Consider the following 22,717-nt stretch of genomic DNA (forward strand, 5'->3'; position numbering starts at 1 on the left):
CACAACCACGCCTGGTGGAACGCAGGGCTCTGCGGACGCCATGTTGAACGTGGCGGAAATCTTTCAGCCGGCTGAGTTTTAGCCGGCGGAAATGACGCTGTGTGTATATGTGGGGATAATTCGGTTGCCGTAGTGACAGGGAAGCATAATCTAAATGCTGAGAAGAAGATGCCTGAAATGGTGCCCCGTGGACAGCAGGACGAACAGAGCGAGGAAGATGATGATTCCAAAAAGGGGTCAGCATCTATAGGCCTATTTTGTCATGTCTGTCTGTGTGTGATTTGTAGCGAGTGCTTCTTTCTGGTTAGCTTTACTTTAAATGCTGACACCTTGGTAAGATTCTTAATCCGGTTTGTGTGCGTTTTAGTATAAAGTCAAATGATATTGTTGGTGTCAGTAATCAAACTGCTCATTTTTTAAAATCTTTTTTTTTTTTTTTTAAATGTCGATTAGGTGATCTACAGATCAGTATCAGTGAATAGTCAGTAGTGGCTCATATAACCCAACATTAGCTAGGAAAAGCATCTACTAGAAACACGAAAAAGCTCTTCTATTAATTTCACTCTATGGCACTTACTAGCTAGTGCATCTGAATAACTAATGAAATGAAATGCCAATATACTGTCCCCAACCTGCCATTTATATATATATATATATATATATATATATATATATATATATATATATAATATAGTGCTGCCCACTTCAGGCAGAGCTGCATTCATAGGGAAAGGGCAGGGCTTTGCACACCATGCTGGAGGGCAGAGACATGCCAGCAGGCGCTTAGTGCAGCAGCAAGATGCAAAGTACTTTACATCCTACTCTAAACTTTGTAAATAAAGTCTAAAATTTCTCTTAGGATTACTGGCCTTGAGGTAAAAAAATACACAAAAGGGTTGATTTACAAATATAGATGCTAAAACGCTCAAGTGCATTTGCCAATACCAACCAAGCTATTAGTTTCATGTCATATAAGTTGGAAAATAAGAACAAAGACCTGATTGGTTGATTTAGACAATTTTATATGTGCAATTTAGCACCTATGTTCAGAGAGATGCAGATAATATAAGGCCACTGTTAACAATTTCCGTGAGTTCTTGATATAATATAGTGAATTAATTTAAAGCTGCATATTGTTTCTTTCATTTTCCCTTTTGGCAACTTAACCTTTCATTTCTCTGCTGAGAAACAAACAATGATCTGCAGTGTCAGGAATGCCCAGTAACAGCACAAGGACCACAGACTTTATTAAGTTGTGAACTGCAGAAGAAAGGCATTAAATATTTAAAACATGTAAACAGAGACTAAAGACCAAAGTTTTTTTTTGCATTATAACTTCTGTTATCCTGTTATTCTAAGACAGGGGTTGGCAAACTTTTTGGCTCAGGGGCCACATTGACTAACAGACGGGCCGGACCGGGCCGGGACAGCGTTACGCCCGGGGCTGCCATCAGAAATTATGGGGCCTCTCAGCTCCCCCCCCCCACTTTCCAGCATCCTGCAGCTCCACTACCCAGCATCTTGACGTTCCCCACCCAAGTATCCTGCAGTTCTCCACCCAAGTATCCTGCAGTTCCCCACCCCAGCATCCTGCAGTTCCCCACCCCAGCATCCTGCAGTTCCCCACCCCAGCATCCTGCAGTTCCCCACACCAGCATCCTGCAGTTCCCCACCCCAGCATCCTGCAGTTCCCCACCCCAGCATCCTGCAGTTCCCCACCCCAGCATCCTGCAGTTCCCCACCCCAGCATCCTGCAGTTCCCCACCCAAGCATCCTGCAGTTCCCCACCCAAGCATCCTGCAGTTCCCCACCCAAGTATCCTGCAGTTCCCCACCCCAGCATCCTGCAGTTCCCCACCCCAGCATCCTGCAGTTCCCCACCCCAGCATCCTGCAGTTCCCCACCCCAGCATCCTGCAGTTCCCCACCCCAGCATCCTGCAGTTCCCCACCCCAGCATCCTGCAGTTCCCCACCCCAGCATCCTGCAGTTCCCCACCCCAGCATCCTGCAGTTCCCCACCCCAGCATCCTGCAGTTCCCCACCCCAGCATCCTGCAGTTCCCCACCCCAGCATCCTGCAGTTCCACTCCCCAGCATCTTCCAGCTTCTCCTCAAAATCCTCCCACCAGTTCCCCCCTGCATCCGCCATGACCTGCGGCTCCCTCCTCCAGCGACCCGCTGCTTCCTCCGTCCCGTCCTTCTGTTCCCCGGCTCCCCAGTGCATTCTTTTATATGGTTGCGCCCCGTGCGTGCTGACGTTGTGCGCACGCACGGGGCTCAACCAATCAGGGCCCGTCATTCTTTTAAGGGGGCCGGAGACTGCGGGCCGGATTGAAAGGGCTAACGGGCCGGATGTGGCCCGCGGGCCGTAGTTTGCCCACCCCTGTTCTAAGACATGCTGTGTCCAGAATTTCCTTATTTTTCTTAAAAGTTCCCCAGTTTATGCCTATTATTTTTCAATTCCATAGTGAATACTCTTGCATTCTGTGGGCTGGTGGCTCTCGAAAGGTTCCTATTGTAATGTTTCATGCAGAAGCCGTTCTTCACAAAAACCTGTCACTGCGTGCAGTAGGAGGTAAGTCAAGTTTTTGCCGAATAAGTTTACTGTGGTATGTTGTCGCAGTGTATCCTCCAGTGTTGCTCAAGTGCTGGTTGTCTTTATGAATAGCCAGTGAGACATTTTTACCGAACCTGTTCATTATACCTACACTATCGTTGATTGATTTTCACTGCACAGAATCATATTACCCTGAGTATTACCTTGATTATTCTTTCTTATGTCTAAAGCATATAACCCACTTGATAATTTTTCTTGCAGAGCGCTATAAATTATCCTATAAGATTGTTCGCACAGACAGCCGCTTAGTACGCAGCATTCTTTCTGCCCATGGATTTCAGGAGGTCAGTGTTTCTATTTCTGTTTTCCAGCTTTCCATGTGAGTCTTGTTGCCAGCACCTTACAAGTTGTGTTGTACAACACCAATGTACCTTAAATGAGGAGAGATTATTTTTTCCACAACAGAAAGTAACTTATTGTAGTTCCCCACATTTGTTACCGCAGTCTGTGATTATAGTCCTAAACAAAACTAGTACATTTGTTCCACTTCCTATAACTATGCCTAGCCAAAAAAGTAAAAGCAAAACTGAATAATAAATGTAACCTTTGTATTTTTTTTAATGTCATTTTTTTTTTTTACTCTTGTGTAAATAGAAGTTCTTTTGAAGTGATTTAGACTTGTTGACTAATGTTTATTTTATTCAGTTTAACTGAAGCAATCTCTTCTGACTCCACAGGTAAATGCCAACAGCAATGACTTCAACATTATGTGGACTGGGTCCCACGTAAAGCCTCACATCATGAGGAGCCTTACCAACTTTCAAAAAGTCAATCACTTTCCCAGGTAAACAGAGTGGAAGCATATGTGAAATGTACAGCAAGTACAAAGTTATATGGTACATGAACAGAGAAGAGCATGCTTGTAGAGAGAAAGCCATGGAACATACAAAGAATTGTTACGTGATACATGCTTGCATGCAGTAAGAAAAACATGGAGGATGCTTGGTTTATTTTGTGAGTATTTTTATGGCTAGTAAGGAAGAATTATATACAGATTACAATGTGAGGATATGTTAAATGTCCTGAGAGGAAGACATATTGTGATAGAAAACTGGACAGAAGCAGACAGGAAAATGGACAGAAAATGTAATTTGAATGAACAAAGAAAAAGTTGGTATATCAATATTCTGGACAGTATTAAAGAAGCTTAATTTACATGCTGCTCTTGTATAATAGATCCTATGAGCTGACCCGTAAGGACCGACTGTACAAAAATGTGCAGCGCATGCAGCAAAGTCATGGCTTTAAAAACTTCCACCTTTTGCCCCAGACATATCTGCTACCTGCTGAATATCAGGACTTTTGCAGTAAGTATAGTTTTAGGTCTGAGAGGTCTTTGTTTGTTAATCTTGTTTATTGGAGGCTGGGGATGAGTATATAAGTAAAAGTGTGTGGTATTAATAAATATGTGACTCTGTCATTTTAATAACTTCTAGCTGCTTTTGCCAAAGATCGTGGTCCTTGGATAGTGAAGCCAGTTGCCTCATCACGTGGCCGTGGTGTTTACTTGATTAATTCTGTAAGTGTGCCTCTACACACAAACACACACACTGTATTACTAGTGTAGAGTAGTAGAGTACTGTACTCAACAATTTCTTTTTATTAGTATTATTTCTTATTCGTGATGCAGTATATTTCTTTTCACATTTCTCTATAACACTTACAGCCAAATAAGCTATTTAACTTTTAAGTACTGAGTATCATTTCACCCTGGCAAAATACTTTTTCTCTTTGCCCTGATTAGTCTTGCTCTGAAATTTAGATTTTTCATGCTCCTACAGCCATCTCTTATCAGTATGGAGGATAACATCCTGGTGTCTCGGTATATTGGCAACCCCCTTCTTATTGATGGTAGGTGTCCTCAAACATAATAACAGATAAGTCTATGTCAGTGGATATTAGAATGGGTGATTTTCTCACTATAAATATTTGTTTTGTGATATGTCCAGTCTGTGTCAGACTGGACTAGGCATTTGGCCTTTTGTCTTTTGTAAATAGGCAACTATTACATGGGTAGTGTATTTAAACTGGGAGTACTATAGGTACTATAGGTGTTTATCAATTTTTATTTTCTTCAACAAATAAAACACGTGTATTCACAAAATAAAATATTGCATGCATTTCAGTGGTTTACATCTAAGGTCTCATCTTAAAGCCAAAACAGGTCTAGGCATTCATTATCTTTCATTTAAAGGCACTGGACTGGTGCACAGCAGTCTACCCACTTGCCTCTTACCACACTTTCTCATCCCCTCGTCCTGTCCACTGCAGAGACTTTGCAGCTGCCATTCACAATTTTTAGGGGCTAGAAAGGAAACAGACCCCGCGGCACAGGCCACCCGGTGACCGTAGGGTTTGTTTCTTTTATAGTTACGTCACTTCTACCCATACCTGTTTTTTGTATAGTGAAAGAATATGTAAATTCTAAGAAGCTTTCCAATATAAATTATTTAAAAATGGCAATGGTTTTTAAATGTATTTGTTAATGTATTTGCAGTATTTGTGTGTTCTTATATTTTTTCTGGTTCTGATTTTTAAAATAATATAGCAGAATCACTTTTCTGCCAGGTCTTGTTATCAGCTGTCTTCTGCTGTAGTGTTCAGGAGTCAGAACCAGTTATGCAGAGTATATAAAAAGTTAGGCAGATTGTCACTAGCAGTTACATTAAAAAATAATTGTAAAAGCATTGAGATTTTTTTAAATTAATGTATATTTGAAATGTGTTATCTTTCATTAGACAAAATCAGTTTTTAAATGAGCATCATCCTAAAGTAGTTAGCTTACTTATGTTTTTAAGGTGGCATTACATTGCTTTTTGGCAGTTTGTTTAAGAATTAGGTTTTTTAATTTAAAATTTGCATTGCTAGATAAGAGTGGGGTGACTTTAAAATGTTCTAAGTAATAACTCTAAAATGTTATTATTTTCTTCATAGGATTTAAATTTGATGTTCGTCTGTATGTGCTAATCACTTCATATGACCCTTTAGTCATTTACCTATATGAAGAAGGACTTACCAGGTATCTTTTGCACCTAGTAAATTATATTTTATCTTAAATATAGCTATCTAATGGGTATCATTTGGCACCAGTGTGATACCCTTTATATAAAGGCACATTTTAATCATACCAGAAAAAATATAAAAACAAGTAGCGCTACTTGATATATTTTATACTTTAGATATTTTCTTTCATTTATTTAATTATCTAAAATGCTTGTATTAAGGCATTATGGCTAATTAAACAATTATTGTACATAAACATACACAGTTTATATAAATCTACTGAAAATAATATCTCTTTAGTAATACACAGTCAGTTTGATCAAAACCTTGGCGTGTAACTGCCTGCTGAACAAAATGTAAACAGTTGCCCATTTTTTTCTGAAGCAACTCTTCCAATTTTGCCAACTAAATATGGCCATTCATTAGCCAATACAAGCTGCTGACTCAGACCAAGCTGACTGCTTTTTGGCCCATTTAAGGGCTTCTCTAACAGGCATGCCGAACCAATATCTGGTTTAATTGGGCAGGTTTAACAATCCCATTGGATGAGGGCCACATTGGCACATTGATGCATTTCCAACAGACCTCTGTAAAACCCCACTGTATGATACGATAGTTGGCCCCAGGCTTGTGCTGACTTCATTGCCTATTGTGTTAATAATGAAAAAAATATGGTTATTGTTATTTGTTGAGCTACACAGGGCAAACAGGAAAATTAAACATATATATGTTTGGTCCTTGCAAGATTACTAGTGCTCAGATGATCCCCCTGCATAATGGACTTTGTATACTGGTAATATAATTATCTACTTTGCAAGGACAACACATGGAATAGTTTTAATTTCCCTCTTTGCCAAACCACACCAAGTATAATTATCTTCTAATTGCTATCATAAATTCTTTATTTCTTGCCCTCAAATGTGTGGCTCTTAAATCACTCTCTAAAGATCTTCCAATTATCCACATGTGGAATAACCTCCTTACAGAGCATGCTACAATGGTCCATTTGGTGTATATTAATAAAGGCACTCTAGAAAAATGAGAAAGTTTGTCAGTGTTTGGCATAATATTTAAAAGACCCCTGGAGACTCAAATGTAAAGGATTAAAATGTTTTTTAACACTTGCCTATGACTGTAACACATCATTTGCATCATGTTTATACCATGTTATACACTTACACAGATAAGAAAACTTTGTAATGTGAACAGTTTATATTCAAATCTTTCATTGCAAACTTCGTATTTGAAAACATATAGCTATCTGCTCTCTCATGCAAATCATTTCCTCCGATTCCTAACATACAATCTTTTACATTATTCTTTCATAACAGGTTTGCCACAGCAAAGTATGACCGGGCTGCCAAAAATATAAAAAATCAGTTTATGCACCTGACTAACTACAGTGTAAACAAGAAAAGCGGGGACTATGTAAGGTAAAAAGAGATGAGAATGAAGGATTATGTGAGGGGCACAGTGGGTAAGGATTGTGTGAAGCACCAAAGGCCATGGGTAACAGATCATTTAAGAATGCAATCCAGTACAGTATGTTCCTGGCTTGCTGAAGTATTTTTTCTTCAACTGTGAAAAGATTAAGTGGTGTGGCATATTTGACAGGAGCAATGAACGGAAGATTTTATGTATACTATTTCTGTACACCCATTTAGTTGTGATGACCCAGATGTAGAAGATTATGGGAACAAATGGAGCATGAGTGCCATGCTGCGATATTTAAAACAGGATGGGAAAGATACAGCGGGTAAGTAGTAATAAGCATTAGTTACAGAATAAGGCCTACAAGAAGAGAGAACTGAAAATCTAATGACTGTGTGCTGTGACTGTCAGGGTGTACTTCTCCTTACATTTTGCATCCTTTCTGATTACCATCCCTCATTCTTTCGTCTCTGCTTTCTTCTAGCTCTCATGTCACAGGTGGAAGATCTAATCATTAAAACAATAGTTTCCGCCGAGCTTCCTATTGCATCCGCATGTAAATCCTTAATTACCCACAGGGGAAACTGCTTTGGTAAGTAATTTCACTTGTCCATTTTCATAATTTCTAAGTATGCGTGGCTTAAGCATTTGTTTAAGAGCTAAGACAGACAGAACGATTAGTCGCTGTGATTTTTAAAACCCCAGTTGCAGTGATGTAAAACACAGTCATGGCGACTAATTATAGTAACAACTTAAGTTAGGTTGAAAAAAGACACTCGTCCATCAAGTTCAACTTTAATGCCTATATATAACCTGCCTAACTGCTAGCTGATCCAGAGGAAGGCAAAAAACCCCATCTGAAGCCTCTCTAATTTGCCACAGAGGGGGAAAAAAATTCCTTCCCGACTCCAAGATGGCAATTGAACAAGTCTCTTGATCAACTTGTACTAAGTGCTATCGCCCTGTATTTCCTCACTTACTTAAAAGCCACCCAACCCCTTCTTGAAGCTATCTAATGTATCAGCCAGTACGACTGGTTCAGGGAGAGAATTCCACAGCTTCACAGTAAAAAACCCTTTCCGAATATTTAGACAGAACCTCCTTTTTTCTAATTGGAATGTGTGGCATTTGGGCATTTTTTCAGGGGCAGAGGAAGTGTACTTTTCCCAGTCTGACCCACATCCAACCCCAACCCACAAGAGTCACCCAAATTTTAGCTCTAAGCTAAAGGTTAACTTGTGGTTCCTGCAGGTTGCTAGTCAACCTGCACATCACATTGTGATCTGCAGGGGAAGAAGTGTCCTAGAGGGTACCCACATCCCACTAATGCGGAGTCTCTTTCAAGTTGCCTGCTCAGCATGGCACGTTGTAGCAGGTTTTTGCATCTTTTCTCCTGTATGATTATTATGTAATGCAAGTAATTGGTTTAGGTAATATGACTAGGCTTCTCTCTCTCTCTCTCTCTCTCTCCTCTCTCTCCTCTCTCTCTCTCTCTCTCTCTCTCCCCTTGAACTTTTCCACATTTTGTCACATTACAGCCACAAACATGAATCAATTTAATTGGAATTCCACGTGAAAGACCAATACAAAGTGGTGTACACGTGAGAAGTGGAAGGAAAATCATACATGATTCCAAACATTTTTTACAAATAAATAACTGCAAAGTGGGGTGTGCGTAATTATTCAGCCCCTTTTGGTCTGAGTGCAGTCAGTTGCCCATAGACATTGCCTGATGAGTGCTAATGACTAAATAGAGTGCATCTGTGTGTAATCTAATGTCACTACAAATACAGCTGCTCTGTGACTGCCTCAGAGGTTGTCTAAGAGAATATTGGGAGCAACAACACCATGAAGTCCAAAGAACACACCAGACAGGTCAGGGATAAAGTTATTGAGAAATTTAAAGCAGGCTTAGGCTACAAAAAGATTTCCAAAGCCTTAAACATCCCACGGAGCACTGTTCAAGCGATCATTCAGAAATGGAAGGAGTATGGCACAACTGTAAACCTACCAAGACAAGGCTGTCCACCTAAACTCACAGGCCGAACAAGGAGAGCGCTGATCAGAAATGCAGCCAAGAGGCCCATGGTGACTCTGGACGAGCTGCAGAGATCTACAGCTCAGGTGGGGGAATCTGTCCATAGGACAACTATTAGTCGTGCACTGCACAAAGTTGGCCTTTATGGAAGAGAAACAGAAAACCGTAAGAAGTCCCATTTGCAGTTTGCCACAAGCCATGTGGGGGACACAGCAAACATGTGGAAGAAGGTGCTCTGGTCAGATGAGACCAAAATGGAACTTTTTGGCCAAAATGCAAAACGCTATGTGTGGCGGAAAACTAACACTGCACATCACTCTGAACACACCATCCCCACTGTCAAATATGGTGGTGGCAGCATCATGCTCTGGGGGTGCTTCTCTTCAGCAGGGACAGGGAAGCTGGTCAGAGTTGATGGGAAGATGGATGGAGCCAAATACAGGGCAATCTTGGAAGAAAACCTCTTGGAGTCTGCAAAAGACTTGAGACTGGGGCGGAGGTTCACCTTCCAGCAGGACAGCGACCCTAAACATAAAGCCAGGGCAACAATGGAATGGTTTAAAACGAAACATATCCATGTGTTAGAATGGCCCAGTCAAAGTCCAGATCTAAATCCAATGGAGAATCTGTGGCAAGATCTGAAAACTGCTGTTCACAAACGCTGTCCATCTAATCTGACTGAGCTGGAGCTGTTTTGCAAAGAAGAATGGGCAAGGATTTCAGTCTCTAGATGTACAAAGCTGGTAGAGAGATACCCTAAAAGCCTGGCAGCTGTAATTGCTGCAAAAGGTGGTTCTACAAAGTATTGACTCAGGGGGCTGAATAATTACGCACACCCCACTTTGCAGTTATTTATTTATTTATTTTTTTTTTTTTAACAATTCTTTTATTGCATTAAGATATACATATCTTGCAGTATGTTATTTCCAGCGTCATTTGCTTATTGTACAATAAGAAAATAAAATAAATTAACTACATAACCATAATAACATTGCAGTGTCTTTTTTTTCTATTGCATATTTTATACAGAAGTATATAAAATACATTGATATCCTATCAACAATCATTGCAGTGTCTTCTTTGCTGGTGCAAATATTATACTTCAGTTAGCCTTTAACTCGCGGCTGTGTACTTATCTTCCAGGGCATGGTTGGGGCATTGGTGTTTCCCTTTTGCGTGGAGAGTGGGGGCTGTTTTGGAAGTGTGACCTTCCCTGACCTGTATATCTTATGGGGGTTCTGCGTCCAACCATGCTGACCATATTTTTTCAAATTTTTGAGGGCATCCCCTCCTTATATATGTTAGTTTGTATAACGGTATAGCTTTGTTAACCATAGATTCCCATGCTGCTACTCTGGGGCCCTCAGGTGATTTCCAGTATAGAGCGATTGTTTTTTTTGCGTACATGCATAGTATAAGGAGTAGTGTTCTTTCAGCCCTTTTGGGTGATAGATCCTCTACCTGATTTAGCAGTATTACCATTGGATCTAGGCTGAGTATTAGGCTTGTTCTGCCTCTTATAGTGTCCGCTACTTTCCCCCAAAATCGTTGTATCCGTGGGCAGCTCCATACCATATGTAGGAAATCAGCTGGGGAGTGGTAGCATCTGGGGCATTCTTGCCCTATATCTGAATGCATTTTATGCAGTCTTTGGGGCGTAAGGTAGGTGCGATGGAGATATTTCAGTTGTGTCAGCCTATCTCTACTACTGATGATCCCTTCTAGTGCTAACTCTAGGGTGTCCTCCCATAGATCTGGGGTGAGCTGTGGGACGTCTCTTTGCCACTTTTCTCGTAGTTTGGTAAGGTTTGTACTACTTGCCCTCATTAGCTGAGAATAAAATACTGAAAGAGGTTTTTTAAGTTCCTCTGTATGGGTTAGAGTCTCGATGTTCCTTGGGTTTGTATCTACTGCTTGGCCTCCAAATTGAGTTCCCATAGCGTGGCGCAACTGCAAGTATCGGAAAAGCATTGTGTTAGGGAGAGAGAAGGTTTGCTTTAGTTCCTGAAAGGCAAGCAGTGTACCTTGTGGCATTACGTCTGATAAGTATTTGATATTATGGCGTGACCATATTTTGGGATCAGGTATTGTTTGGAGTTGTTCCAGGTTAGGGTTATGCCATAAGGGGGTATACTGCGAGCAATGCGGTTGTGCCTTTGGGAAGATTTTGAGTGCTTTCTTCCACGCGCTAACTGTAGCTCTCATTGGTTGGGTGGCTTGTTTGGTATCGCTCGTACCCCTGTATAGCAGGTTTTGGAGTTCCTCCTGAGACCCTATGATTTGTATTTCTAGCAGAGTGGCTGCGTTAGTCAGGGACGGTGAGGTCCATCTCCATGCTGCCACTAGCTGTGAGGCCAGATAGTACATATATGGGTTTGGGGCTGCTAGTCCTCCACTAGTGGTTGGGAGTTGTAGAGTCTGCAGGGATATTCGGGGTTGTTCCCCGTTCCAGAAGAGGGATTTGCAGTTATTTATTTGTAAAAAATGTTTGGAATCATGTATGATTTTCGTTCCACTTCTCACGTGTACACCACTTTGTATTGGTCTTTCACGTGGAATTCCAATAAAATTGATTCATGTTTGTGGCTGTAATGTGACAAAATGTGGAAAAGTTCAAGGGGGCCGAATACTTTTGCAAGCCACTGTATATATATATATATATATATATATATAAAATACTGCAAAAGGAGCCAGCACTCACAGCTGGCTCCTTTTGCAGTATTTTGTATATTTTTTTGCATTAGCACCCGGGCATTCGACTCTATGTAAGTGGAGTGCTACCTTTTGTTGGACTATATATATATATATATATATATATATATATATATATATATATATATACAGTGTATATATATATATATATATACAGTGTATATATATATATATATATATATATATATATACATACATACACATATACACACACATATATATACTGTACAACAACAACAAACATTTGTAAAGCGCTTTTCTCCCGTAGGACCCAAAGCGCATACTGTATATATATCCTCATTTTTTTTTTTTTATATACACAGTGAGCAAAAAGTGATTTGCTCAGTAATGCACACCTATCAGCTAATTATTTCTTTCTGTCTGCAGAACTCTATGGGTTTGATGTGCTGATTGATGGCAACTTGAAGCCCTGGTTGTTGGAAGTGAACCTGTCTCCATCATTAGCTTGGTGAGATTAATGTGTCACTGTAAAGATGATTCATTCTTGTGTGTGATACAGATTCTATCATTTGATGGCCTTCCATATTAGTAATAGCATACTTCTGTTCCTTCCCCTTCTCCATTTACTATAGTGATGCCCCTTTGGACTTAAAGGTGAAAGCCAGTATGATATCAGACATGTTTACCCTAGTTGGTATGTATTTTTACACTAAGGTTTATTTACTTACACAATGCAAGTGGAATTCAACAATATAAATATAGTTCTTTTCTGACTACAAATAGAGGTCATGATAAGGCATTTATGGCACCCACTGGAAAGTTGCATGATGGTAGTGTGACCATGTTCTTTGTAAAAGCCTAGGAATTTATGTAACGTTGTGATCTTTGTGCGTTTCATTGATTTATCAGGAGCATATGGTGCCTGTAAGCAATTATATAATATTATAATTATATTATATTATGCCCTCTTACATTTTATAGCAGCTACTGAGTTGATAAGCTTATATACAATTTGCAGGACAAAGTGGAAAAATAAAGCAAAAAGAGACATGTTTTTGGCACTTTGCATGTCCCCCTGCTTCCTCTACCCCGAGTTGCAACTCTTTGCTCTCCTTGATTATTGAGCAAACAGTTATGCCTTAATCTTTATGCAGTTCTGCCTGTATTTGCCAGTATTGCATACAGAAACTTTCACTAGGGAGTGCTGGACTCAAGGTGAGCTCTATAATATGAATAAAAGGGTAGTTCACCTTCCAAACACATTTTTTTCATTTCCATCGTTTTCAGATAGTATACTAAAAATAATGACTTTCTGTCATTGGTTTTCATTTTTAAGTTTTTTTTTGAAAAATTAAAGTTACATTTTTCACATTTATCTTGTTTTCCAACAGTAGCTCTAGGGAGGATCATTGGCTCTCTGAAAACATTTTTTAGCTTAGCCCTACTGTGCATACTGCCCGAGCTTTATTAAAGTCATCTGTCATAAGTGTTTCTTTGTTATAGAAAGGACCATTTAATAGATTTTTATAGATAGGAGACCATTTAATACCTTGTTTTTGGCAAATAACACAAACCAGAGGGTGCCAGATGGTTTAGCAACTTGCCCCACCATTAAATTGGTGGATTATTAAAGCAAATTTGGTCACTTTAGCAAATAAGCTGCTGAAAATTCTTTTCTGGTAAATCAGTATGTGTTATTTTGACCATCAATGTAGCCTGTAGGTTCTGTGTAGTCATTTTTCTGTAGTTGCTTGATTATTTAAGCTGGTTTCTAAAAACCAAGTGTATGCTATTTATAATTATCAATAAGAACATTGCCTTTGTAGGTGTTGAGTGTCAGGATCCACAACAGAGGTTTGGACGTGCAAGTAGTTCTTTGTATGACAAACGAACACAGAAATCCACAGTAAGTTACCATAGTGTGAAGACTGCTGTGAAAATGCAATTTTGTTGTTTTCCCACACTGCAGCAATTCTTTGCAGAATTCCAGCATCATTGTGGTCGCAAAGGGGCAGTTTATATAATTTGAATTGCATACGATTAGTCAAGATGAAAGCAAATGTGCGTGCACTCTGTCATGATGCAATATCAAGGAAGTCTGCCTGACTCCATTTTCAGAGTTAGGTGTGTGAATGATTTCTGTGCCCAATTCCTTAAGCGTAAGTGTGCTGCGCCTTTTGATGCTGTGCACGAAGGGAAACCTGGAGTTACCTGGTCAGGAGGTGGCGGTAGCTCCAGAGTTCTAGATGCAGCAGCTTTTAATTTGGAATGGAAGGCAGGGAGGACTAAGCAGCACCGAGTGCGACTATACAGAAGTACAAGGGGTTAATTTTGATGCAAGTACCTTTAATTAAAGTTGTCTTATATACCTATACCTATATATTCCAAGTGTGGCTATATTTCTAGTGCTTATGTACCCTTTGGATTACCTACAAAGGGAGAACCTATCTGATGGTGATGTTCTCTGTAACAATATTTGCTATTGGAAGGCTCGTAGAAATAAAGACTGCAGTGTCCAGGAGCAATTCTTGATTGATTTAGGCTAACTAGTAGGTGCTACAAAATCATTTTTACCTTTTACAGCTAATGTGGATACCAGGAAACACTGATATACTGTAATTAATAAGTGTGTTGTGTTATGTACTAGGAATTGTGATTTGTCTTTCTGCAGCACCAGCGTCCGCTCTCTGCTAATGACATAGACACTGGTTTGCAGGGAGGCAACAGAGAAAAGGCTGTGAGGCGGACAAGCTGCTTACTAGGGCTTTCCATAGAGGAGGTAAGAGAAACAGTAATAATGTTTATAAAGAGACTGAATAAGAAAATTTTACTATGACATGACAAATGCTCAATCAGTAAGCCCCCATTAACTTGCACTGCATTTGAATAAAGAGTTTGTTAATATTTGGGGATTAATGAGTCATTGGGGTCCTAAAACTCAGCACTGCCACTGAGCTACAGAGCCTTGTTATTTTGTATTGGCTACCTCCCAGTGGCACTACTGCTTGACCCAGTGCCCCCTGGCATAACACTGCTCGCTCATTGAACCCTGTTTGCTCAACTCCTCCGCTGCTAGCAGGTCTGCACAATTTCCTTCCTCTCCAGCAATCACAGCCTTCCAGTTGTTTCCACTCCCCTCTTACCTACCCCTTGTTTCAGGCCTGATGAACTCTGACAATCCTTAGAACAGAATGGTTTTGAAACTGCTCAAAGCTGGCAGACACATTCGTAAAAACTGACATATTGACCTGCTTTAATTAATATGCCAGTTTGGCAACAAAGTGGTCACAAATCCTCCAATTTAAAATATTTAGCTTAAACATATCTTTCCTTTTTGTATAAGGTGACTTACTGGACACCTTCCTCCTTAAACTTGGCGTATAAGAGATCAGAGGGACCTGACACCCAGACATAAAAAGCTGTGTAGTAAAAGTACTTTTCAAATTAAAACATTAACATTTTTTTGTAATAAAACATTCATATCAGCTATAATCTCATTTAAAAAATTCCCTAAATCTTCCTAAATGTCACTGACCTCCTCACATGCCTCCACCCTCCTCACTGTCTATAATTGCTTAGCCTGTGCATGGGCATGGGCATTAGGTAGCGCTGCATACACAAGATTTTGAGATGATGCTTGGATACATGCTTTAATTGTGCATTCCAAAAGAATGATGGAAACAATATTTAAATAATTTATATAGTGTAAGTAAAGTTTACTTTGTTTATTAACATTGGATTCAGCTTTATTTCTTAGGGTGACAGATCCCCTTTAAAAACAGGAAATTATGCTTTTACAGGACCAGATATAGGTTTTTGCTACACTTGGAAAAGTGCCACCTGCAGCATAGTTCTCACTCATGGTAGGACTGGGGCTGGCAATACCAGTATGCCTTGTGATTCTGTTCTGTATGCAGTCTGGAGTGTGTTGCATTCTCATGTGCACCTTTTCCTAGTTGAAGATATTGCGCCGAGTTCAAGATGAGTATGAGAGAAGAGGAGGGTTTGTTCGCATTTTTCCCAGGCATAACACATGGCAACTTTATGGGTGAGTGAAGCACGCCTTTTTTTCTTTTTGCTTAGACTGTAAGCTCACTGGAACAGGAACCTCCTTTCTCCTCCTATGTAAAAATGCACAGCTCTGCATATACTAGTAGCTGTATATAAATAAGATTATACATACATACATACACAGATATGTTCTGTTTTGATGATATGAAAGATGGGGTTATTTGACTAGAAGGGGCACGGCACAAATAAAGTGTAACCCCTTCTTTTTTTATGGATCAAATGCGCAAATTAGCAGTTGTATACCCCAACCCGAGATCGATATGCATTTAAATGACCAGTAACACAAAAAAATTAAAGTGCTTTTAAGTCATTTAAAAATTATGTTCTGGTGCCCTGCATTGATAAAACTGGTGTGTTTGCTTCAGAAAAGACTACTATATAAGAAACATTAATATAGTGTAGATAAACAAGCTGCTTTGTAGCCATGAAGGCAATTGAACTAGGGGTAAATGGCGCAGGTGCCATAGCAGATATCAGATAAGCTCTATAAAACACCATTATATTCTACAGAGCTGATAAGCTATCTGCTGTGTAACCTGATCCTTTTTTAGACTGAATGGCTGCCCCTGTGGCTACACAGTAGCTACTATAGCAGTTTATATAAAGTATAGTAGTATACGTAGTATAGTGTTTCTGAAGCAAACAACTGAAACAAACAACTTTACCAGTACAACAGTACATTATATTGTAGTAACTTTAAAAAACCTTTATTTTTTGGCGCAGGTGTAGGTAGGGAGAGGGAGTAAGGGCAACATAGGACCTAACCAGGCCCCTTCCCTCTGACCTATGCTGCTGACAGCAAGCAAAGCACGGCAGTAAATTATTTTTGTTTTAGGCTGTAGGAATTGTGCTCCAGAAAATGGTTAATTTCTTAAATTTTCTAGATGACTCGTATACATAAACATTTTATGCACTCTTACTGCATGTTTAAGGTGCACTGTGTTCAAGTTCAGATCTAGCAAGTACTTAAATCCATATATATTAGTGTGACCAAGGTGAACATATGGTAAATACACTAAAAATAGTGCATGTGCACTTATGTGTATGTACTCTTTCTTTTGTAAGTTTTTCAAGCTTTTTTACTTTCTTGCTGCTTTAAACAACATGCTGTAAGTTACAAACATTACAAAAATGTGCAGCTGAAGAGAGATTCACCTTAAAAACATCCCTCTGCTGATCCTTTGTTTCTGCACAGACCCTGTTCTGGGTGGGGGGGCAGTGACCCCTATAAACACCACAGTTGCTTTTTTACTACCTTATATGATGTTACGCCTCAGTACTAGCAGCAGACTTAACTCCTATTGGCTGTGTCTCCTGTCAGTCTGACACTGCTATCTGTTCCTGAGTGCATAACAGTAAGTAAGATGCCATTGCAAGGGAGAAATAAACCAATGACCTTTCAATTTATGCAACTGGTTAGAGTGCACAAGCAACCGATGAATTGGTCCAATAGGAGTAAGGGCAAAGCCTGGATGTGATAATGTAAGTGTATGGGAAGGACTCTGTGTTAGGTTCAAAATAGGCCACTCCCATCCCATCAGAAAACTGATAAGAGAGACAGGAGAAGGACTGATTTAACAGGTATAAAAAGTAGCTTTTAAAGTGGCTTTTTTAATTTTTATGGAAAATGATTTGCCAACTCGCTGAAAGCATTGTTGGTGCTTTAATAAGAGTTGGACATTAAAGGTGACCAACCCCTTTAAGTTGGCAATTTATTTTAAATGGTTAAACATCAAAACAAAAAGAGAAGAAAAAATGTTAAATGTCCAGCCTGTAGACAGCATGAGAGACTTGCTTGCAGCTGAAAAAATGTTGGTTTGAGAAACCTTACTAATAAATCTCAAAATAACTAAAAATATTTTAAGGATAGACTGGATTCACAGAGATAGCAGAGGTCTTCCTTCTGTAGTGCAGTGTCGCCATACTATTTGTCATTCACAGCGATCCCTAAAATAAATTCGCTGATTGGAACAGTGAATTGGTTTGGAATTTAGAACAGTGAAAACAGAATTGATCTAGTTGTATATTTTTTCTGGTGATGGCTTTGCTACATTGGTGCCTAGGGAAGGGGTAATGTATTTTTTTGTTTTGCAGTCATCAAATCTACTCTAGTGTGTAGAGCTTTTAGGCAGTACGTCAGAAACTGATTTACTGTTGAATAACAAAAAATATAACATTTTTCTCAGGTCTTTCCTGGAATATAAAACCTCTCTGAATTACATGTTAGTAACTCATCTCTTCCCAAACAGGTAAGTATGACATTCCACCATAACAGTTTTCATTTCCATGCCTTGTTGACTTAATTATTAGTATAAATCACAGACCCAGCAGATGACCGATGCACACAGTTTTTCTATGTGTGTGCGGTGACTGTGCAAATAAAGGCATCTGTGTTAATATCCTTAGTGACTGTGCAAATGCTGGTGTCCTCATAGGGCTGCTGGGAATGACCACTGTGAAAAGAATTGGGACCCCAGGATGCATGCAGCTTTTTATGAACGGAAACTTGTATCATTGCATCTTCGCAGGGCGCGGCACCGTGGGCTGACACGCAAGACGGGTACATCTTTGTGATACTGTGTATTACTATAATGACTAGTCATCAAGCTCCAAGATGTGACATTATGTTCCGACAGGCTTATCACATGCTCCCCAGTGCTCTGATCATGAACAGAGTAGCAAAGAGCAAGAAGAGCAGGAGGAAGAGGAGGAACTGGATGAAAACCACGAATTAGAGGTGGTGCAGGAAAAAGTTTCTTCTCCAGACTCCTCCAAAATAATCATACCACCACCTCGCATCAGCCTCATGGATATTCTACGGAAAGGTGCAGACCTCAGGTATGTTAGGTGATCCCTTGTCTGTCCATGAAGCAGTGCTTTATCTGAGAGATTTGTTTTCCTTTTAACACACTATTATATTTAAAATAATGCTGACATTACTAGTATTATTAAAAAACTAGAAATGAACAGCAGTTTTTGCAAAATTGCCCCCAAGTCACCCTCTAGCCTTTTGTCATACTGGACTGGGGGCTGTGCTATTTAGGCCTGCTTGGTATGTAAGTATTATTGGGCTGGGGTGGCTTATTGGCAATTATGGAAAAAAAAGAGATTGCGCCCCTTCATTAAAAGTAATACTAACATGTTCCTGTAAGGTATAAGATGTGTCTGTATCACTATTCCAAAGAACAAGATTAAAATAACCAAATCTGAAGGAAATCATGTGTTTGTATTACACAGTTCATTGTCAGTTTGTTGTATTGGCATTGTATAGCTACCTTTCCAATGATTAAGTCTATGAAAAACTGTTTACAGTATTAATATTAACTGTGCTATTATATGATGATGTTTCAGTAAAGTCCAGGCAAGAAATGCATTCTCCTGCTACCTGCAGCGGGTGCAGAATCGTCTTCAAACTGAGCGAAACCCAGAGAGAGTACAACCAAAGGAGGAGGAGCAAATAGTGAGTGACACTGCAGCCCTGAGTTGCACTTGCAAGAATAAATGTGAAATTATAAGTTGGGTGCGACAAAGGAAGGAGGTGCGAGGATCAAAGTAGCAAAAAAACAGTTCTGTGCAATTTGCCACATTTTTACAACAAAAGACCTTACCATCATGTTGTGTGCCCAGCAAAATCGGGTGGAACTCTTTGCACAACGTGCTGTTTCCATGTTAGCAGTGTTGATACGGGAATCCCTTGGCCGCCATTTGCATAGCTTATGGTTGTCTCTTTCTTGCCATTCATTCATAAATGCTTTAAGGCAAGCTTGAAATACTGGGCTACCTTGTGCCATTGGCCTGGATTTTCAGTCTAGCACAAGACACAAAGTGCATCTTGCACAGTGCTATGTATAGTTGCAAGTGCTTACTGTATTGAACTCTAAGAGATGGGATGCAATTTTAATCAAGCAAAATCATTAAGTCTCTTAGCATTTGGACCCAATCTTTCCCTTTGTAATAACAAAATATGTCTGCTTGTCTGTTTCCTTCCCCAGGAATTAGTGATGCGGTTCCTCCAGCGTGGTGCTGCAAATTTGAAGCGGTCTCTGCCTCTGAATCTCCCAGGACAATCTGTCCCATACCTTGAAAGGCGCCATTTGCTGGCAAAACTGCTTGGAGATTTTGTTGCTTTGTATAATCAGGTACTAATCATTTACCCTCCTACATATTTTTATAATTAAAAATATTGTTACTATACAAATTTCCAAACCAAACCATACAATATGCATTTTATCTTTAAGACACAGCCTTAGTATTTCTTAGTGCCTTTTTTTCCTTTTCTATACCTGCCAATTGTTAACACTCTTTGCTTGTTTGTAGTGCCTCTGATTGGTATCCTCTTTCTGTCTGTGCCTTATTTCTTTGTGGTGTCTGTATCATTTATTGCTCTCTCTTGTCGCCTCTATTTTCCTCTGTCTGTACCTTCTCTTCCACTCCTTTGCTCTGTACTTTGTACACTCCTCTTGTCTGTTCTGTGCATTTCTTCTCCCATTCCATATGTGGTATACAGGTATCTGATTACTTTACATCCCGTTTCTTTGTCCATTGCTCATATCCTCTCCCATGCCTGCAGCTTGTATGCTACAACTCTTTCTGGGCTTTGTATCCCCTCTTTCTGGGCTTTGTATCCCCTCTTTCTGTGCCTTGCATCTTAAAGTGATACTGACACGAAAAAACTGCCTTTCAAAAATATGAATCTACACAAAAAGTTACCTATAGGTCATGTTGACGGTTTTTCGGTGACAGGTTTGCTTTTGTAGTAATTATTACTTGAAGTTCCTAAACCTGACTGTCCCTTCTCAGCCTGTCAGTTATAGCTTCCAATGCAAACGGACAAATATGGCAGCCCCCTCAGGGATTCAGACAGGTAATGTAAACGCATCAGGCAAATACTTTTATGGCAAAATAATAAAGTTCTTGCAAAGACAATGTTATGATAGATGTAAAAGAAAGATTTAATTTCTGGTGTCAGTATCTCTTTAACTTTCTGTCCATGCCTTGCACCTCTCCATCACTGTCTTTTAACCCCTTCCTGTGTGCATCTTCCCTCATGCATGACATTCGTTTTGCATGTGCCTGGCATCTTGTTTTTGTGTGACAGGAAACACAACAGATGCAGAACAGTGAGGAGACACAGAGCAATGAAGAATGTGGGGTTAATCCTGACGATTTTGAGGCATTTGTAGCTGATGCCAGGTAACTAGTAACTGGCCTTGAAAAACTGGATATGGGTGTTTACTCCTATATAGCCTCTCTTCCTTCCCCATGCATTTTTTGCAAGTAAATCCCCTCTTTATATTGGTATTCTTTACATTAACTCATTTTTAGTGTAGCATGGTATCTTTCTGAGATGTCTTGCAATAACTTTTAGTGAAAATGAATTGGAAGAGGTCCTCACCTTCTACACACAAAAGAATAAATCTGCAAGTGTTTTTCTTGGGACCCCAAACAATGCAGACAGGAGAGAAACTGGGAAACCACCAGGAGGTCAGTAGTGTATTCAGCTTAGATGCCTTTATTTATTTATTTTTTTTGGAATTAACAGTTTCTTTTACAGTTTCAAAATTACCATCTCCCCTTTTCCTTTACTATGTAATCCAGCCCCCCTCCACATACATGAACATAAACTCACAAGGCACACCCAAGCAATGCCTTCCTTTCATTGCTTAAAAATGACCTAAATCACACTATTGGCAGGAGGCATTCCTGCAGTCTATATTGTCACCAGCAGATATAGGATCCGTTATTCGGAAATCCATCCAATTCTAACCTTCAAAAATGATTTCCCTTTTCTCTGTAACAATAAAACAGTACCTTTTACTTGATGGTACCTTAGCTGCATGAATCTGTATTGGATCCAAAACTACCCTATTGGGTTTATTTACTGTCTAAATGATTTTTAGCAGGTATGGTAAACCAAATTACAGACCCTTTATATGGTAAACCTCAGGTCCCAAACATTCTGGTCATTAGATCTAATACCTGTAGTTAAGTTTAAATTGCACATATTGATTTGTATTATTATTTCTGGTACAGAGTGAAGAGGAAGATGGTATAAGGGTGGTACTAAGAGAACATAATAGAGTAAAGATGGATAAAGTAGAATAGGTTCTAAGAAAAAAAACATACAACTTGGTATTCTATATAAAAATGGAGCAAAGACTGTGCAGTTATACTAAAATAGTAATATTGGGATTATACTGAGTGAAGAAAAAGATAGAATTGTGCTTGCACAGAGAGAAGGCACAAACTATAGGCATTGTTTTGTGCAAAAAGGTTGCTAATACGGGTTCTATACTGAAGGAAGGGAGCGTTCCTGACAGAAAGAATAGCTAATATGGGTAAGGTACAGAAAGAAGAGAATTATAGTATGACTATGGTACTAATAGAAAAGACTATAGGTCTGGCATGGGTCATGAATCCACAGACTACCAGCAATAATGTGGGTGTTTGGTGGCTTGTAGCTAGTTATTTCAGATGCCAGTATAGGTTCTGGTCACCTGGTTGTGATGCAGATATTAAAGTAGGTATTTCTGTATTATGGAGTTAAAAAAAGAACAGTAGTGGGGGGGATGATTCTGAGAAAAGGGAAAGGTAGGATGAGATGGTAATGACAGAAAAAGAAAATCAAAGGTGGGCACAGTAAAGACAGGATGGGAATGTACTAAGAGAATTGGAAGATATAGATTTTACTGTTTCTTTCATTACCACATTATTGTGGTCATTTAAATTTGATTCTTTTCCTTAGGCCCCCAGAACAGACTTACATGTGAGAGAAGCGTAGTTATGAGCTCAGCACCTAGCCAGCCATCAGTCAGTAAACCAGGATATTCTCAGGGTGAGTAAGCTCTCTGTATAAATGCTGTGTTCTCTATCTAAACAAATAAAC

At 39.6% G+C, this 22,717-nt stretch overlaps 1 protein-coding gene across 3 annotated transcripts in view; it reads left to right on the forward strand.

The window, feature by feature from the left end:
* Window positions 1-22: 22 nt before the first annotated feature.
* The window catches only part of ttll5 (tubulin tyrosine ligase like 5), a 32,852-nt gene continuing 10,157 nt past the window's right edge, over window positions 23-22,717 (forward strand). Inside the window, 24 exon segments of one of the 3 annotated variants that reach the window (NM_001127979.1) lie at window positions 23-236; window positions 2,467-2,573; window positions 2,817-2,899; window positions 3,293-3,399; window positions 3,792-3,922; window positions 4,052-4,134; window positions 4,397-4,466; window positions 5,550-5,634; window positions 6,950-7,051; window positions 7,283-7,374; window positions 7,534-7,641; window positions 12,187-12,268; window positions 12,393-12,454; window positions 13,587-13,666; window positions 14,432-14,539; window positions 15,717-15,808; window positions 18,018-18,080; window positions 18,267-18,391; window positions 18,468-18,669; window positions 19,183-19,291; window positions 19,824-19,970; window positions 20,930-21,024; window positions 21,200-21,315; window positions 22,577-22,666. In NM_001127979.1, coding sequence (NP_001121451.1) covers window positions 178-236; window positions 2,467-2,573; window positions 2,817-2,899; window positions 3,293-3,399; window positions 3,792-3,922; window positions 4,052-4,134; window positions 4,397-4,466; window positions 5,550-5,634; window positions 6,950-7,051; window positions 7,283-7,374; window positions 7,534-7,641; window positions 12,187-12,268; window positions 12,393-12,454; window positions 13,587-13,666; window positions 14,432-14,539; window positions 15,717-15,808; window positions 18,018-18,080; window positions 18,267-18,391; window positions 18,468-18,669; window positions 19,183-19,291; window positions 19,824-19,970; window positions 20,930-21,024; window positions 21,200-21,315; window positions 22,577-22,666 — 2,398 coding nt within the window. In that variant the 5' untranslated portion in view covers window positions 23-177. 3 annotated transcript variants of the gene reach the window in all.

The sequence above is a fragment of the Xenopus tropicalis genome, chromosome 8, assembly GCF_000004195.4.
Source record: "Xenopus tropicalis strain Nigerian chromosome 8, UCB_Xtro_10.0, whole genome shotgun sequence".
In the NCBI taxonomy this organism is placed as follows: Eukaryota; Metazoa; Chordata; class Amphibia; order Anura; family Pipidae; genus Xenopus; species Xenopus tropicalis.